General features: G+C 44.2%; 1 protein-coding gene across 1 annotated transcript in view; it reads left to right on the top strand.

Moving 5' to 3' along the window:
- CDYL2 (chromodomain Y like 2) overlaps window positions 1-17,949 on the top strand; it is a gene marked incomplete at its 5' end in the record, with an annotated part of 63,939 nt that overhangs the window by 26,171 nt on the left and 19,819 nt on the right. Inside the window, one exon of the mRNA XM_081108358.1 lies at window positions 13,330-13,547. Coding sequence (XP_080964484.1) covers window positions 13,330-13,547 — 218 coding nt within the window. The remainder of the gene's footprint in view (window positions 1-13,329; window positions 13,548-17,949) is intronic.

Here is a 17,949-nt window from a genome sequence, read left to right as displayed (position 1 = left end):
GGGATCAGCTGGTCCCAAATGACCAGCTGCAGAGCTGAGTGTGCTGGGAACTCGGGAAGGGCCCGGACAGACTGCCTCAGGGGCCCAGGGGTGCCCCGTTCCTGGGCACTTGGGGAGAAAGAGACAGCTGTCTGGAGGAGAAGCCGTGCAGGTGGCCCCGAGGACTTGCTATGTGAAGGTAGATGGCAATAGCATTCTGGGTCCGGGGGTCAGCTGAAGCAAAAGGTCCAGAAGCAGGAAAGTGCAGAGTGTTTTAGAGAACCTGGGACAGCCCTGGAAATTAGGGTATTTCAGGGGCAGGAGAGGGAGTTCAGTTTGGAGAGCAGGACAAGGTCAGAAGGTAGAGTTTGTGAGTAGAGAAGAGGCAAGAAGAGATGAGAAAAGGAATTTTCAATGGGGTCGCTTTATACTTTGAAGACCCTAGGGCAGTGGTTCTCAATCTTCTGGCTCTTTAAATACAGTTCCTCATGTTGTGACCCAACCATAAAAGCATTTTCGTTGCTACTTCATAACTGTAATGTTGCTACTGTTATGAATCGTAATATAAATATCTGATATGCAGGATGGTCTTAGGCGACCCCTGTGAAAGGGTCGTTCGACTGCCAAAGGGGTCGCGACCCACAGGTTGAGAACTGCTGCCCTAGGGGATCTTTCTCTCTGAGCCAAGGATTCTGGCCTAGGAGTGTTTTGAGGGTTGCCATGGCCTTGGAGGGTTATAACACAAGAGACATCTAACCCGTGGAAAACGGTCCTTTTAATCAGTCTCTTTTGCATTTTAAATTCATGCTTTGCTCTGCTGTTTAGATGCCTGACAATAAACATCATAAGATGTATGGTCGTCACTCTCAGCAATTCTAAATAATCCTCGAACCTAAACTTTCTTGAAATTTGTAGTGTGTGAATTATCTTAGGCGGCATAATGATAACATGCTCAATGATGGCTAACATGGCTAAGTAAGATTTTAAAAATCTACCTGCAAATTTGAGCTTTGCTGTTGAATTCAGCCCTGAGATCAGGGATTCTGCATAAGGTGACAGTTAAGGTCTGGGACAATGAGCAGCCATGAAACAGAGTTCAGGTGCAGGTTAGGCACTATGAACTCTCATGACATAAGTAGGTGGAGTGACTTGTTTTTTCCCCCAACTTCTATTCCCTTCTCCCACCTCTAAAGATCCTGACCACCCAGCTGGCTCCTGTTGAAAGAAGCTGCTGTCCCAGCTGCTGAATCTGATATGCTGAGACAGAAAAAGGGCCTTGTTTTTAAAATATGTTTTTTTTCAAATTGATTTCAGAGAGAGGAAGGGAGAGGGAGAGAGAGCTAGAAAGAAACATCAAAGGTGTGAGAGAATCATTGATCAGCTGCCTCCTTCACGCCCCCCACTGGGAATTGAGCCCGCAACCTGGGCATGTGCCCTGACTGGGAATTGAACCTTAACCTCCTGGTTCATGAGTCATCACTCAATCACTGAGCCATACTGGCCAGGCCAGAAAAAATGGTCTTGACATGTAAACTTTGCACCCTCGCACTTCCCCTCTTGTTACACACCCAGAACGGTTGGTCATGCTTTAGGGATCTTTGGTGAGTCAACCACAGACTAGGGAACGGTTCTCAGGCATAAGAGCTATCTCTCTTCTAAGAACTGCAGCTGGAAAACCCTAAACCCAATGGGTCTTGTCTTGCTTTTTTAAGCTCGTCTTCACCCAACCCTCAGGGTGGTCCCAGTCCCCACTTCTGTCTGCGAATTGTATCTTCTTCCTAAGACAGTGACCAGAACTGGGAGGCTGAGAAGAATGGACAGGAAGGAAAACGCCTGGCTCTTGGTCTTTTTATGGGACTAGGAGCTGATTCACTGCACTTTCCTTATCCTGCTTTCCAGCTTCTCACTCTCACGTGGCCTTTTTTGGTTCTGAGGTAGGAACCTCTGTAGGCCCTCCATTGTACATGTAGCACTTACTTGTTTATCTGCTCACTTATTTATTCAGCAGCGATGGGGCCCCTTCTGTGTGCTGGGCTGCACTGTTAATGGAGATAGAGGAATGACTAACATAGCCCCTGCTTTTAAGAAAATGTCTGAAGTTGAGGAGGGAGTCAGACAGGTGAGAAAAGGTATGTCAGGATTTGCAAGATAATTATCCTGCAGAATGATTACCTGTAATGTAAAGGCTGTTAAAAACAGCCACCAGAAGAGGGGTGAGCTGTTCTGGAAGAATTCCTAAGCAGGCAACAGCGGAGCTGCAGTGAGGAGGATGAGGGCAAGAGAGGAAGAGCGTTCTAGGAGAGAGAATGTCTCTGGGATCTGGACTTCTCCCTTTTGTGTTCTAATAGCTGAAACCACCGAAGGTGTTACTATTTTCTTCTCAAGGGAAGGAAACTTCATAGCACTCACACTGTGTTCGCTCCCGGGGCATCTTTGAGAGGTGAGATCTCACTCAGCTGTTGTGAGGCAGGAAGGCCAGGTGCGATATGAGCACAGCGTCATCTCGGTGTGAGATCAACCTGATTTAGGAAACCAGTGTTTTCATACATGTAACCAATACAAAGGTTTGGCAGTGTCATCAACACATTGAGAAATGAATACAAAATGGCCAACCTCAGGAGAGTTAGTTACGAGGTTGGTACATGGTACAATGAGGTTGCACACAGTATGAGTCAGTTTCTCCATTTAAAAAATATTTTTATTGATTTGAGAGAGAAAGGAAGGGAAAGGGGGAGAAACATTGATGTGAGAGAGAAACATTGATCAGTTGCCTTCCACATACACCCTGACCAGGGACAGAACCCGAAATCTGGGCATGTGCTCTGACTGGGAATTGAACTGGTGACCTTTTGGTGCACAGGATGATGCTCAGCCAACTGAGTCACACCAGTCATGGCAGTTTCCTCCATTCGTTATTCGCCTATTCATTCACTTGATGAACAGTATGTTGAGTAGTTTCTATCTTCTGGGCACTGGGCTCAGTGCTTCAGATACAAAAGTGAACAACTCTCAGTCTTGTCCCCAAAGAGCCCACCATCTAGTGGGGGGCGTCATGCAGGTGTATAGATGATGCTAATGCCGGGAAATGAGCGTGGCTTGGTAACAGTATCACGTGACACCAGAGCCAGGTATAATGACTTAAATTTTCTTTCATTCTTTTTCAGCAAAGATTGGGATCTTAGGGAGAAAAGCAAAAGATCCCTCAGAGCCAACACCAGGGGGATGGCCTGAGACCAGGTTAGGTTTCAGAGTCTTGATGCTTGAGTCAAGTTAACATCAAGTTTAGAGATGCTGGTGTGGAGCCTTCCCTGGCACTTTCTCGTGGCATGACTTTGAGTTTTGCTTTTCTCTTTTGTAAAATAGCGATAAAATAGTGCCCTACAGGGTTTTTATTAGGGTTGAATGAGGTAAGCAATGTGAATCACACAGTAAGCACCCAACAAAATAGAATTGTTGCATTATGGCGAGCAATTGAGAGAAAGGACTTTGAGGTTGATGCTGTACCGGCCCGGCAAGTCACCATTTCGGATTATTCTGGGCATGTGCGGATGGCTCCTAGCCCAGTTGCCCATGATAATAAAATAAATAATTTGTACATGTGGAACCAGCAGGATAACACATCCCTCAACTGAGGATAGCATCCTCTGTCTAAGCTTTTTCTCCTCTCTTCCTTGTTCTGAGGAAGCTTGATGCTCTTCTGTGCCTGGGGGTGTGACATGTTCTTGGTGGTACATGAGCACGGACTCTGAGCCCTGTGTAGAGTGGCCTGTCTCCTGAAACTGCTGTTACGTGGCAGAAGTGTCCTGTGACCTGTCCCTTGTCTGTTCTGTCCTCTGTGGCCTCCTTCAGCCCTTTACCTCCTGCCCTCCTAGTCCCAGGGCAGCTTCCTCTTGACTCTTAGATTACAGGTTTGCTTTTGTGCTTATGTATCCTACCAAGTGCAGTGTATTTCCTGACACAGCTTTTCTTGCTGCACATTGACAGCCATATTCCATTTCTTAACAATTTTGGAGTCATTCTGTCATTTCTTGGTGCATTGGGCAGGTTTCTTTCCCCCACTGCCTGAGTTACGATGCCCTTTTCTGTCTTTAAGAGTCTCTCCTTAGGGAATCTTCAACACACCTGGATCCTTTATTATTGTCTAATCTTATCATCTCTATCTTTTAATAAATGAGTTTAATCTATTCAGATGAATGATTTATTAATATACTATTTTGATTTTTCTCTCCTATTTTGCATTTTATTTTTATCATTCTGTTTCCCTGCTCCCTCTCCTGTCCCTATCCCCTGACTTTTTATGCTTTTTTATTGAGTTGATATGTTTTATTTATTCTCTCTCCCTGGGCTATTTTAAAAGCTGGGTATAGATTGTATTTTTATTCTTAACTTTCAGCATACATACTTAACTGTAATTTTTTTCTAATAAATATGATGTCCTCCTATTGAGTACTAGAGGCCCAGTGCACGAATTCGTGCACCAGTGGGGTCCCTCGGCCTGGCTTGCGGGATTGGGCCGAAACCAGCTCTCCGACATCCCCCGAGGGGTCCCAGATTGCGAGAGGGCTCAGGCCAGGCTGAGGGACCCCACCAGTACACGATCAGGGCCAGGGAGGGGCACAGGAGGTTGGCCAGCCGGAGAGGGACTGCAGGAGGGCTCTAGGGCATGTCCAGCCCATCTCGCTCAGTGCTGATTGGCTGGACCCACCAGAAAGCTAACCTACTGGGCGAAGCGTCTGCCCCCTGGTGGTGAGTGTATGCATGTCATAGCAACTGGTCAACTGTCTGCCCCCTGGTAGTCAAAGCAGGTCATAGCAAGCAGTTAAGCGGCCTTAGCATATCATTAGCATATTATGCTTTGATTGATTGAATGGCCGACGGGACGACTGGACACTTAGCATATTAGGCTTTTATTATATAGCAGTGATGGCGAACCTATGACACTTGTGTCAGAGGTGACATGCGAACTCATTTTTTTGGTTGATTTTTCTTTGTTAAATGGCACTTAAATATATAAAACAAATATCAAAAATATAAATCTTTGTTTCACTATGGTTGCAAATATCAAAACATTTCTATATGTGACATGGCACCAAGTTAAGTTAGGGTTTTTCAAAATGCTGACATGCCGAGCTCAAAAGGTTCGCCATCACTGTTATATGGTATAGCAAAGAGGACTCTTTTTCACTTTAACTTCTCTCTATACATATTCATTTTGTTTTGTCTTCCCAGTGTTGTTAAACACCAAACATTATTTTTATTATTTTTTGCAGCCAGTAATTATATTTACTAAATTTGTAAAAATTATTTTTTTCTTTTGTCTTTCTGTGAATTTTTTGATTTGCTGAAGTTTTTCTTTGTAATTCTTTTAGAGGCTGCCGTAGATAAATTCTCATACTGGTGGGATGTCTGAAAATGCCCATTTACTTGGACCTTTAAATGCTGTTTTAGTTGGATATGAAATTTTTGGTTGGAGAATTTTATAGTTATTTTCTCTCAGCATTTTGATGATAGTTCATTTTTTTAGCCCTCTGTTATTGCTTTTGCTATTAGCCTGCCATTCCTTTTAGACAATTTTTTCTCTCCATGCTATATTTTAAGATCTTTTATTCCCCCCATGACATTGTGCAGTTTTATTATCATTTGTCTTTTGTCCTGCTTCATGCTCAAAGTGCTAAGATCCTGTCTTTTTTTATAACTTCTGGAAAATATTCAGCTGTTACCTCTTCAAATATTCCTTTCCTAAAATTATCCCTTGTATTGAATTTTAATTTGATTCTTATTTGCAGAATATTTGTTTTTAAATCTATTTAACCTTTTGCTTTGAAATAATTTCAAATTTACAGAAAACATTGTAAAGAAATCCTTTTCCGATCTATCAGTTTTTAACATTATGCCATGTTTGCTGTCTTTCTGTGTGTGCATATGTACATGTGTGTGTGTAAATATACATATATACATACTCATATTTTATATACAAATAATTATACAAATGATTATTCTCTTTCTGAACCATTTGAGTATATAAGCTATTATTTTCTTAACCATTTGAGTGTAGATTGCGTATGTCATGTATCTTTACCCCTTAATACTTAGTAAGGGTATTTTCTAAGAAAAAGAATATTCTCATAACTCAACATAGTACAGTTATGAACTTCAAGAAATTAACATTGACAAATACTTTTATTTAATCTGTGGTCCATATTTCAATTTTTTCCATTATCTCAATAATGTGCTTTCGATAATTTTTCCCTCCAATATAGAATTCAGTCCAGAATCCTGTGATCACTTTAGTTGTTATGTCTCTAGTCTCCTTTAATCTGGCACAATTTCTCAGTCTTCCATTGTCTTTAATGACTCTGACATTTTTGAAGACTACAAGTCAGTTATTTTACATAGCGTCCCTCACTTTGGGTTTGTCTGATATTGTCTGAAGATTAAAGTTATTCATCTTCACTGAAATACTTAATATGATATTACTCTCTCTTATCCATCCATCATTTGTCAGTCAGTCTGTCTGTCAGTCTGTCATCTCATTTATTATCAGTGCAGACTTGAGGATTTTTATTTTATGCAACAGTTTATGATCCATTTACTGCCCTTACTTATTTTTATGTTCAAATTATCCCAGAGTTTGCTAGTGGGAGCTCCTTGGAGCTGCCTCTTATGCCTTTTTGACTGGTTATTCTTTTGACCACTTCCTCACTTCTCCCCCTCCCCATATTTTGCAGCGTAAATTATGCACATATATATTTTATACTGCCTGAAGCATATTTTCATGTTAAATTTCTAGAGGTGGGATGGCTTGGTTGAGGATAAGTGCATAGCAGTTTTGTTAAATATTGCCAAATTTCCTTCCTTAGCAGTTGTACCATTTTGCATTCTACCCACAATTAAGAGAATGCCTGACTCCCCGCATCCTCTCTAGATGAGTATCGTGTCAAGATTTTGAACTTTTGCCAAGCTGGTGGGTAAAATGGTATCTCGGTATAGTTTTAATCTTCATTTCTTTTCCTATGATTTTTAATTTGCATTATTGAGTGAAGTTGAAATCTTTTCTTATGTTTAATAAGAATGTCTGTCCATGTTTTCTGTTCATTTTTTCTTGGAGGACGTTTTGGTCCTTTTGTCTTCAGTGTTTATTTACAGTTTGGGGATCTTTGTCTTTTATCTGTGATATGCAAATATATATATATTTTTGGCCCCATTTGTTTGGTTTTTAATTAATTCTTTACCTTACCCTGTTCTTGTTTCCTTTCTGTCTGTATGAGTGTGAGAATTCCTTATTTATCTTAAAGGAATGTTTTCCTTGCATCTATCATTTTGTGCATTCTACACATTCCTATTTTATAGTCCTTGTCAGATTGTTTTATGATATTCACTTTATTTTATTTGGAATAATTCATGTCACAAGTGTTGGTTTTGTTGGCTAGGTTTCTGAGCCTTAGATAGCTTCATGTTTGGAATTTTGGTGCACAGGCTCATTTCGTGCAGGAAGTGTTTTGCTTTCCTTTGCTTCCCCTTCCCCTTCCCCTTCCCCTTCCCCTTCCTCTCCCCCTCTTCCCCCTCCCCCTCCCCCATAGTTGTGTTTGCCTCCACCTGGCCCAGATAAAGCCTTCCCCTTGGGCAGCACAGGGGTTGGTATTATGGTTGTGCTTCCATGGAGGGGCTTCACGCCACCCCCTCGTGTCAGGCCGTGGGCCTGGGTCCCCTCTACCACCTTTCATGGGAAATTTGCTCTCCGCTGCCCCTGAATCCAGCTCCTGGCCACCACTCCAGCTCTCAGCCTCACTTCCTGCTTTGTGTTGATGTCCGCCCTCTCAGACACGCAGACCATGATCTTGTTGGTGAGCCCAATATTTACCTGTGTATTTGGAGCAGAGGGTCTGTGTCAGAGCCTGATGTTACGGAGCCTTCTTAATGGCAGGTAGTCCTTTGCATTCTGAAGGAAGGCATGTGAGAAGGCTCGAAGGGAATAGACGGAAGGAGGGAGCAAGATGGAGGGTTTCCTATGTCCCAGAAGTGTAGCGCACACCATTCCTTTTACTTCACAACAATTCTGTGAGGCAGGAATGGTTTCTCCCATTCCTCACATGGGAAGTGGGGGGCACAGAGTGGATATTGAGCCACCAGCCTTACAGCTTACGAGAGGGAATGGGGGGGCCTGAACGCTGGCCTGTCACTGGGTTCACCCTCACTTCCAGCTTAGCAGGGCGGTCAGTCCCCTGTGCCTGGAATGCCCCATCGCATGGCCTGGGTCTGTGCCTCGGGCTTAGAGGGAGGGTGTGGTCTGGGAGCAGGCATGTCAGGCTTTGAGGACTCACCAATTAATTCCTCTTTTGTGAAATGACTTAGTGTCCTTCAGCTAACACTTACAGAATGCCTAGGATGAGCTGGGCACTTGTTACAGCCCATATCAGTTCTTTAATTGAAATATCTCAACAACCTGAAAAGCAGGTACTATTGACTATCTAATAATCAAGGACACGAATGCTCCAGAAGCTCATGTGACTTCTTAGCTTCTCCGAATTAGCAAACACAGGGCTGGGCTTCTTATACTGTCTGGCTGCAAAGCCCTAGACTTCCATGCTTCTGGAATGTTCTCTTTCCCGTGGTTCCTTCCCTGCCAGCTTGTTGCAGTCTTTTCAAAGGTTCAATACCCCAGAAGGGGAGAGGCTTGAGGGCAGCTCTGTGTGAAGTTAGCCTGTTGGGCTCTGGGACTTTCCTCTGGGTCTCCTAAAACACAGGGCCTGTTGTAGCCACTTACAACCAGATACAGGATCTAATGCAGTGTTGATTTACTTTTTTATTTTTCACTGCCCCCACCAAGCAAGCTCCGTGAGGGCAGGCATCTTATTTTTTCAATGTTTTTTGGATATCCATCATCTAGTACAGTGATGGCGAACCTATGACACGCGTGTCAGAGGTGACACGCGAACTCATTTTCTTGGTTGATTTTTCTTTGTTAAATGGCATTTAAATATATAAAATAAATATAAAAAAATATAAGTCTTTGTTTTACTATGGTTGCAAATATCAAAAAATTTCTATATGTGACACGGCACCAGAGTTAAGTTAGGGTTTTTTCAAAATGCTTACATGCCGAGCTCAAAAGGTTCGCCATCACTGATCTAGTATGATAGTCCATAGGGAGGTGATAATAGATTTTGAGTGAATGAATGAATCCAATGAGAGACAGCTATCTCCTATCCTGGCTTTACCACTCAAGACCTCTGTGGCTTCCAGCACATTATTCACTTTTCCTTATCTGCAAAATGGACTCATGGTGATTTCATCAGAGCGCTGAAAAATTTAGAGGCAACATACCAGTAGAGAGCTCAACACAGGGAACCCTCCCGTCCTCCTCCTTGATATAACTGTTAATTAGAAGCTCAGTTTGGTTGGGGCGTGGAGGATTTTATTCAAACCGTTCCCAGCCCTGGAAAGCATTGATGTACCAGCGCCCTAAGGTTCTGACTTCTCCCCGGGCTGTAATGCGCTCACCTCTGCCCCCAGGACCGCCCCGTGGATCTGCCTGGGCTGCTGCAGAAACCTTGGCCAGCCCCAATTAGAAAGCCCCTCCAAGGAGCTGAAGGTTTTGAGGTTACCCCTGCAGACACAGCTCCCTTTACAGAAGGCTTTTAATTAGATGCTCAAGTTTACTTTCCAGAGTTCATTGAATCACTTTCCCGGCATCGTGGTGTTTGACAAAGCCCAGTTGCTTGGAGTGATGGAAAAGTATAACACTGGGCAGCTTCAGGGCAGCGGGGAGGACACAGGCACCGCTGCCTCGGTGCCCCTTCCAGGCTGGGCGCTCTCCTAGGGGGGGACCCAGCATTCCCGAGGAGGGTTCCGGTGAAGCACTTCCCGGTCTCTGCCTTTGGCTTGGTTCTTGAGCTTCCAGGACCCCCGATGCTAGTTAAGGATCTGAGTCCACCCAGAGGCAGACCCAGGGCTCCGGAGGCCAAGGAACAATTCCCGTGGACTTCCGGTGCACAGGTGTTATGCTGGCCTGCGTTGTGTGTGGCAGTGGCCCTGCCCTCAAAGTGCTTACAGTGTTGCTGGAGAGAGAGGATCATTGAAATACTTTTATGTTGAGCCGGGCCATGATGATTAGAAAACAAAAGCTACCATTTATTCCTTGTTTACTTTTATCGTGGGTCCTTTAAATATGTATGTCATTCGATCCTGCTCTCTGAGGATAAGCAACCAGGACGAGTCCACTCTGTCCACAGTAATTTTCCTAAGAGGGCCAGGTTTGGCCTCAGGGGACCAGCTTCTGGTTGGGATGCAGCCCTGCAGCCTCCATCGTGACTTCTTTCCCTTCCTTGCCAGAAACAAAATGAAAGGTCCAGTAATGCTTAGCACAGAGTAAATCCTTCTCCGTGTTTCCTTGTACCCTTCCGCCCACATCACTGCAGCCCAGTGAGGTTGTTTTTGAGATGGGGCTCCATCCCGTGCCCCCAGCAGAAATGCTGAGCTCAACAAGATTTTCAGGCCTTCATCACTGTTCAAGTCCAGGGCTTGAGGGAGACGTCTCACGCCTGGGGGTGGGGAACTGCCTGGTGATGGAGGGTACCCGGCTTGTCTGGACCCTGCCTCTCAAAGCCTGGTCTTGGGAGTGATGGCAGCACCATGGGGTGTGCCCAGCAGGCTGGGTTTTCTCCAGGGGGTGCTGATGCCTGCTCAAGGGTAACGACAAACTTGCCTGCATATCAGCATCACCCAAGAAGTGTGTTGTGTTTTTAAAAAAATTATTATTAACTTACTATTGAAATATGTTCATTAAAATATACTTCACCTTTTGTTGTTAATCCTCACCCAAGGATATTTTTTCTTTCCATTGCTTTAGAGAGAGTGGGAAAGGCAAGGAGAGTGGGGAAGAGGGAGCGAAACATAGATGTGTGAGAGAGACACATCACTTGGTTGCCTCCCACACATACCCCAACCAGGCTGGGGATCGAACCAGTAACCCCGGTACATGCCCTTGACCAGGAATCGAACCCTCGACTCTTCAGTGCGTGGGCCAACACTCTAGCCACTGGGCAACACTGGCCAGGGCAAATAAACTTCACTTTTTAAACCGGTTCAGATTTACAGAGAAATTTGGAAGATAATACAAAGAGTTTCTATATAGCTTCTCCTATTATTAATATCTTGCATTTGTGTAGTACATTTGTTACAGTTGACGAACCAGTATTGATGTATTATTACTAACTACAGTCCATCCGTCAGTCAGGTTTTCTTAGATCCCACATTACTTTTCACCCTCCTATCTCCTTTGGTCCCTCTGGGCTGTGACAGCTTCTCAGACTTCCCTGGTTTTCGATGACCTTCACAGCTTTGAAGCGTACTGATTAGGTACTTTGTAGAACGCCCCTCAGTCTGCATTTGTTTGGCATTGACCTCGTGATGTGGGTTACTGAGAGGAAGACCACAGAGGTGAGGTGCCACTCTCCTCCCATCATAATCAAGGGTGCATGCTGTCACCTTGACTTACCACTGTGGATGTTGACCTTGATCATCTGGCTGAGGTGGCTTTGGCTTCTCCAGCTGACCATCAGGGTTCTCCACTGTCCGTTACTAACCCCCCCCCCCGCCCCACCCCAACTTTCCATATTGTACTGTTTGGAAGGAGTCACTATGTGCGGCCCCCGCTTAGAAAGTGTGGTGCTATGCTCCTCCCCCGTGAAGGCAGAGTGTCTGCACAAACTGCCTCGAGCTCTGTGCAAGGGAGAACTGTCTCTTCTCGCCCATTTATGCACTTATTCCATCATTTATTTATATCAGTGTGGACGCGTGGATCTTGATTTTACCCTTTCAGTTTTAATGCAATATTACTTGACTTTGTTGCTCAAATTGCTCCATCCTTGGCCATCCTGAGCTCTTTCAGTTGCTCTGTGTCCTTTTAGAAAACCCCATCATTGTAAGGTAATTAAAAAATTTCAGTGCGTCCTTTCTTTCAGGCACGACAAGCCTATCTGATGTGTTTCCTATCCCAGTCCTAGAATCAGCCATTTCTCCAGGGAGCCCTGGTTCCTTTTATTGAGAATGGTATCAGAAATCGAGATCTGGGCCCTGGGTGCACTTGCTGCTACTGGCACGTCATTGATTCTCTCAGCTGACAGAACAAGGAAATACATGTGTATATATTAACCTGTGTGCATACACTTATCTGTAAATATTTTTGTATGTTGTCGTCTGTAACGGTATTAAGCTAAATCTGAGCTCACGTTGATGTCTTCAATTCTAATCCGTCATCACGTGGATCGTTCTAACCTCCTTCCCTTCCCTTCCCACAGTGAGAAAACGTGTTCCTGTCATCTGCTTCACTGTCTACTTAGCTGTTCATTTCCAGCACACATGCATCAAAATTCTTAACTCCTACCTACTTCCGTGGGAACCAAGTTGTCAATTAGAGTACAGTGCTCTATACGGGTTATTTCGCCTGTAGTTTTACAGACTCCTCTCATTGCTAGGCTTCCCTAGGTCAGCACCTTTCCCCACCCCCTTCAGTGAGGTTGTTTCCTACATTTGTAATACAGTTACATTCTTTGTGATCACATGCTGCATTCCTTCCTGGGAATCTCCCAGTTTCTTCATTTTTTAAAAAATCTGCACACTGTAAGGTACACTGTGCTGTGAAGTTCTTTGGGATTCAACAAATGTGTAATGTCTCATATTCACCATTACAGTGTCATTCAGAACAGTTTCACTGCCCTAAAAAAACCCACAAAAACCAAAAACCCCGAGCTTCACCTATCCACCTCTTCTCATTCCACCTGAGCTCCTGGCAGCCACTGACCTTTTCACTGTTTCGACACTGTTCCTTTCCTGGAATGTTATATAATTGGACTCATGCAATGTGCAGCCTTTTCAGACTAGCTTCTTTAACTTAGTCTGCATTTAAGATTCGTTCCTGTATTTTTGTGATTTGATAGCTATCTTAGTTTTATTGTAGAATGATATCCCATTGTATGAATGGACCATAGTTTGTTTATCCATGCACCTGGTAAAGGACATATTGGTTGCTCCCAATCTTTGATGGCTATAAATAGAGCTGCAAGTCTTTTGTCTTGTAGCCATACGCTTTCAAAGCAGTGGTTCCTTTTTGCTAAAGAAGCAAGCCTATGTGTGGGAGAGGGGACTCAAGGATCACATGGGGTCCTTCCCGGAGAGCCCGCTCTATCCTCTTCTGAATTTGGAGATATAGCAAGTGCACCCAGAAGAGAGGCTGCGCAGGGGTCCCAGCCACATCCGACCCTTCCAATGAAAATCTGAATGCTCTCTGATCTTGCTCTTGCACGATGGTCCCTGTCTTCATGTCTCACTTTGTTTATCTGATTTTGGAAGGCTCTGCTCTGACCAACGGGGGATTAAACATGCACAGCTCGGTGAAGAGGAAGCTGGACACGGAGAAGGACTACGTCTTTGACAAGAGGCTCAGGTACAGCGTCCGCCAGAATGAAAGCAACTGTCGGTTTCGGGACATTGTCGTGCGGAAGGAAGAGGGGTTCACACACATCCTGCTGTCCAGTCAGACCTCAGACAACAACGCGCTGACCCCTGAGGTGAGGGGGCAGGACCAGAGGGGCGGGTCAGGCTGGGGAGGGCCTCGCATCCATCAGATTGGGGTGCTGGCTTCGCTTTGTTCCTTCAGGGAGCCTCTGATGGAAGTGGCCAGCGTGCACACACACTTGACGGCAGGGCACCATTTGCTAATCACTTCCGTGCATTTTCCATTTGATCTTTCTGACTCGGCAACGTTATTGTCCCATGTTACAGATGAAGACCCTGGTAAATGCAGAGATTCAGTCAGCTGGTCAGGACTTAGTCAGAGGAGGCCTCAGGCTGCAGTATAATAAGCAAGTCCAATTTCATTGCTGCAGATGGAATGATATTTACTCAGCTCACTTACACTTTTTTGAGATATAATTCATATACCATAAATTTCTCCCTTTTAAAATGAACAATTCAGTGATATTTCTGATATATTTACAAAGTTGCACAACCATCACCACTAATTCCAGAATATTTCCATCACCCCAAATGGAAACCCTGTACCCATTAACAGTCACTCCCATTCTCCCTCTCTCCAGCCCCTGGCAACTACTGGTCTACTTCCTGTCTCTGTAGATTTGTCTGTTCTGGGCATTTCATAGAAATGGATCATACAGTAGCTGGCCTTCCGTGACAGGCTTTCACTCAGCATCATGTTGTCATGGTTTACCCGTGCTGGAGTGTGTGCCAGGGCTCGCGTGGAAATATTCATGGCATGGATATTTTCCATTTTGTGAATTAGTTCTTCAGCCGAGGGAGATGTGGATTGGTTCCACTTGGACAATTACGAATATCGCTATGAACATTTGTGTACAAGTTTTTGTATGAACATATGTTTTTAGTTTTCTTGGGTATATTCCTAATTGTGGAATTGCTGAGTGATTAGGTAACTAAGTTTACCTTTCAGAGGAACTGCCAAACTATTTTCCACAGGTACTCACCGTTTTAAATTTGGACCAGCAGTGTGTGAGGGTTCTAATTTCCCCACATCCTCCCTGACACTTGTTATTGTACTTCTAATTTCTCCACGGGCTCCCTGACACTTGTTATTGTATCTTTTTATTGTTGTTAATCCTCACCTGAGGATGTTTTTCCATTGATTTTTAGAGAGAGGGGGAGGAAAAGAGAGAGAGAAACATTGATGTGAGAGACATTGATTGGTTGCCTCCGACACTCACCCCAACCAGGGCCAGGGATCGAGCCTGCCACCCAGACACATGCCCTTGACCGGGAATTGAACCCATGACCCTTCAGTGCGCAGGCCGATGCTCAAACCACTGAGTAACATTGGCCAGGGCTATTGTATCCTTTTTATTAGTCACGCTAGGTAATTAGGTTTTACTAGTTGTGAGGTGGTGTCTCGTGGTTTTAATTTGTGTTTTCCTGATGGGAATCTTTCCATGTGTTTATTGGCCATTTGTCTGTCTTCTTTGGAGAAATTTCTATTCCAATCCTTTGCCTATTTTTATTTTTTTTTTATTTTTAAAATTTTTTTATCTTGACACTATTACTGATGTCCTTCATTCTCCCCTTTAGCCCCTCCATGTAGCCCCCACCCCCTCTCAAGCCTTCACCCCAAAACTTTATTTTAAAAATTGGTGTTTTTTGTTATTGTGTCTTTATTGTTCTTTATACTATATTCAAGATACTATACCCTTATCTGGTATATGATGTGAAAGTACTCCTGCCCATTCTGTGGGTTGTCATTTTACTCTTTACATAGTGTCCTTGGACATACACATTTTGAAATTGTGCTGAAGTCTAATTTATTTTTTCTAGGTAACTTTTTTTTTTAATTTATTCTGACATCCTAGGTCAGTGATGGCGAACCTATGACACGCGTGTCAGAGGTGACACGCGAACTCATTTTTTTGGTTGATTTTTCTTTGTTAAATGGCATTTAAATATATAAAATAAATATCAAAAATATAAATCTTTGTTTTCCTATGGTTGCAAATATCAAAAAATTTCTATATGTGACATGGCACCAGAGTTAAGTTAGGGTTTTTCAAAATGCTTACACGCCAAGCTCAAAAGGTTCACCATCACTGTCCTAGGTGAATAGAACAGGGAAACAATGACGACTTAATGCAGTTAGGGAGACAACATCACTCAAAATAAGGGGTACTTAGGAGGAACAATGGAGATGCATATTTTTTGAGAGATTCTTAGTGGTGCAGATGTGGGAAGCACGCATCCAAGCAGTCCTCTCTAGCTCCACCGACCGAGGGTGAGGCAGCAGAGTGGCAAAGGACAAAAACCAGGGCAGTGCCAGCTCACTGCCACTCTTTGGGCCTTGTATTTCCTTTTATCCCATTCCATCCCACCAGTACCCTTCTTATGTAGGATTATTGTAACCACATCTTCACAGATGAGAAAACAGGCTTAGAGAAATTCACAGGCCCAGGCTCACACAGCCTAGCTTCAGAATGTTAGGACTGTTGCCAGGTTTGCCCTCATTTCATTTCTCTCACTTAGCGTGGTATCTTCCTGTCCCTGCAGTATCCTGCGCTCTTATCTCCATAGTAGCAATGAGGACATGGAGGGTTAACATAGGGTTGTGTTTGAGGGGACACCGTCAAGGGTCAAGGAGTGGTTGACCACCCAGACTGGGATTGGTGGGATGGCCTGGCATTGCCCAGTGTACCCAGTACACTTAGGAAGGCCCAGGAAGTAAGGTGGGATGGGGATTGCTGAGTCCTTGACCTTGCAATCACATGTCTTTTCATAGTCTATGGCTGTTTTATGGGATTGTGGGTGTGACCCTCAGGAATGATGCCAAGTGTAAGAAAAGGGATGTGGGTAAAGTCTGTGCAGTTTGTGGGGTTCGTGGTTGCTTGTTGCCCCTCCTTTAAGCATGGTATTCTGGGCTCTCTCCCTCTTCCACCATCTGGGGGTTTTGTGCTGGGCAGACCCCTGTGCAGGCTTCAGAGAAGTCCAGAGCGTGGCTTACCTCGAAGGCTGCTCTGTACATGTTTATACACCTGCAAACCTTGTTATTTTTAAGCTCATCATAAAGCATCCAACTGAGACCAATTCTTGGATTTTTTTCCTACCTCACTGCTTTTTAAAAGCATCCTTTAAAAGACACAGCATTTCCCTTCGATTAATCGAGTAAATGTGAAGTCTCCAGGTTCATCCTGTCCCTTTGGAGTAGCTTTGTGTGGTAACTGTTACTCATCATGGAAAATGTGTTGCCTCTGACTGATTTAAGGTACATCGGTTCTTACTTCCTGTGGGCTTGGTTAATTAGAGGTCCATTTCTAATTGGTGTCTGTTGGTAACAGAATGGTAGAAAAATGGAAAACACATTGATCTGGTGTTTTTAGCGGTCTCCACAACCAATGTGGATTGTCTCCGGATAAACCGGCAACTGGGTAAAGTGGTCCCGAAAGAAAGATCCTCTTGAAATGAAGAGGTGGTGTTAGTGGAGGAATGCACATTTTGGAGTCTAGCCAACCTGGGTGTTGAGTCCTGCCTGCACCAACTCACCACTTCTGTTACCTTAGGAAGTTACTTTGCCTCCCTGAGCTCCCTCATTTATAGAAGTTATACAGTATCTTGCTTGTCTGCAAAGAGGCTCACAGAGTACCCGGCACATAGGAGGTATTCAATGGGTGTTCCTATCATTGTTAAGAGGAAACAGAGGCAATTTAATGGCAGACTCAGTCTCACTCACTCTTGGAGGAACTGGGAGGGCCACCTTCACGGTCATAATTGAATTTCTTTTTCTCATTGACAATGGCCTCATGGGCAAAAAGTCATACATTACTAGGTTTGTTAACTAGATTCTGAGGCTAGTGGGTATGTTGTAGTAATTCTCCCCTCTGGAATAAAGCAAAGAACCAGGGAAATAATGAAATGCTCCTTGGGGAAAGAGCCAGCAACATAGATTGCCCAAAGTCTTGGTGATTCAAAGCTCATCTGCTTCCCCATTAGGAGAGGACCCCAAACCCAAACTCAACTCCTGGTTTTCTCCAGTGCTCAGAGACAGTACACCAGCATCCATGGGCACACCCGACATGTGGGAGTCAACCCTCAGCCCTCTTGATCATACCCCATATCCACACCATCCCCAAGGCCTGTTAACTTGAGTATCTTGAATAGCTCTCAAATGTGTTTTCTCTCAATTTCCTTCATAGCCCTGATAGTCCAGACCACTAGGCTATCTTTTCTGGACTATTGTAATAAACTGCTAACAGTTCTGCCCCCTTTCACATGTCCTGCCTTTTAATCCACTCACCACAGGGTAGGCAGGGTGATCAGTTGGAAGAGCTAACCTGATCAAATTACACTGTCTACACACACACACACACACACACACACACACACACCAGTGGCTTCTGATCGCTCTTGTTAAGAATCAAAAACCATAATGTGGCCTGGGGGCAGATGCATTCTGACCCTGCCCAT

This window comes from Myotis nattereri, assembly GCF_964212035.1.
Source record: "Myotis nattereri genome assembly, chromosome: 15".
NCBI lineage: Eukaryota > Metazoa > Chordata > Mammalia > Chiroptera > Vespertilionidae > Myotis > Myotis nattereri.
The sequence above is the reverse complement of the archived record's forward strand: the minus strand, read 5'-3'. Positions and strand labels throughout refer to the sequence as shown.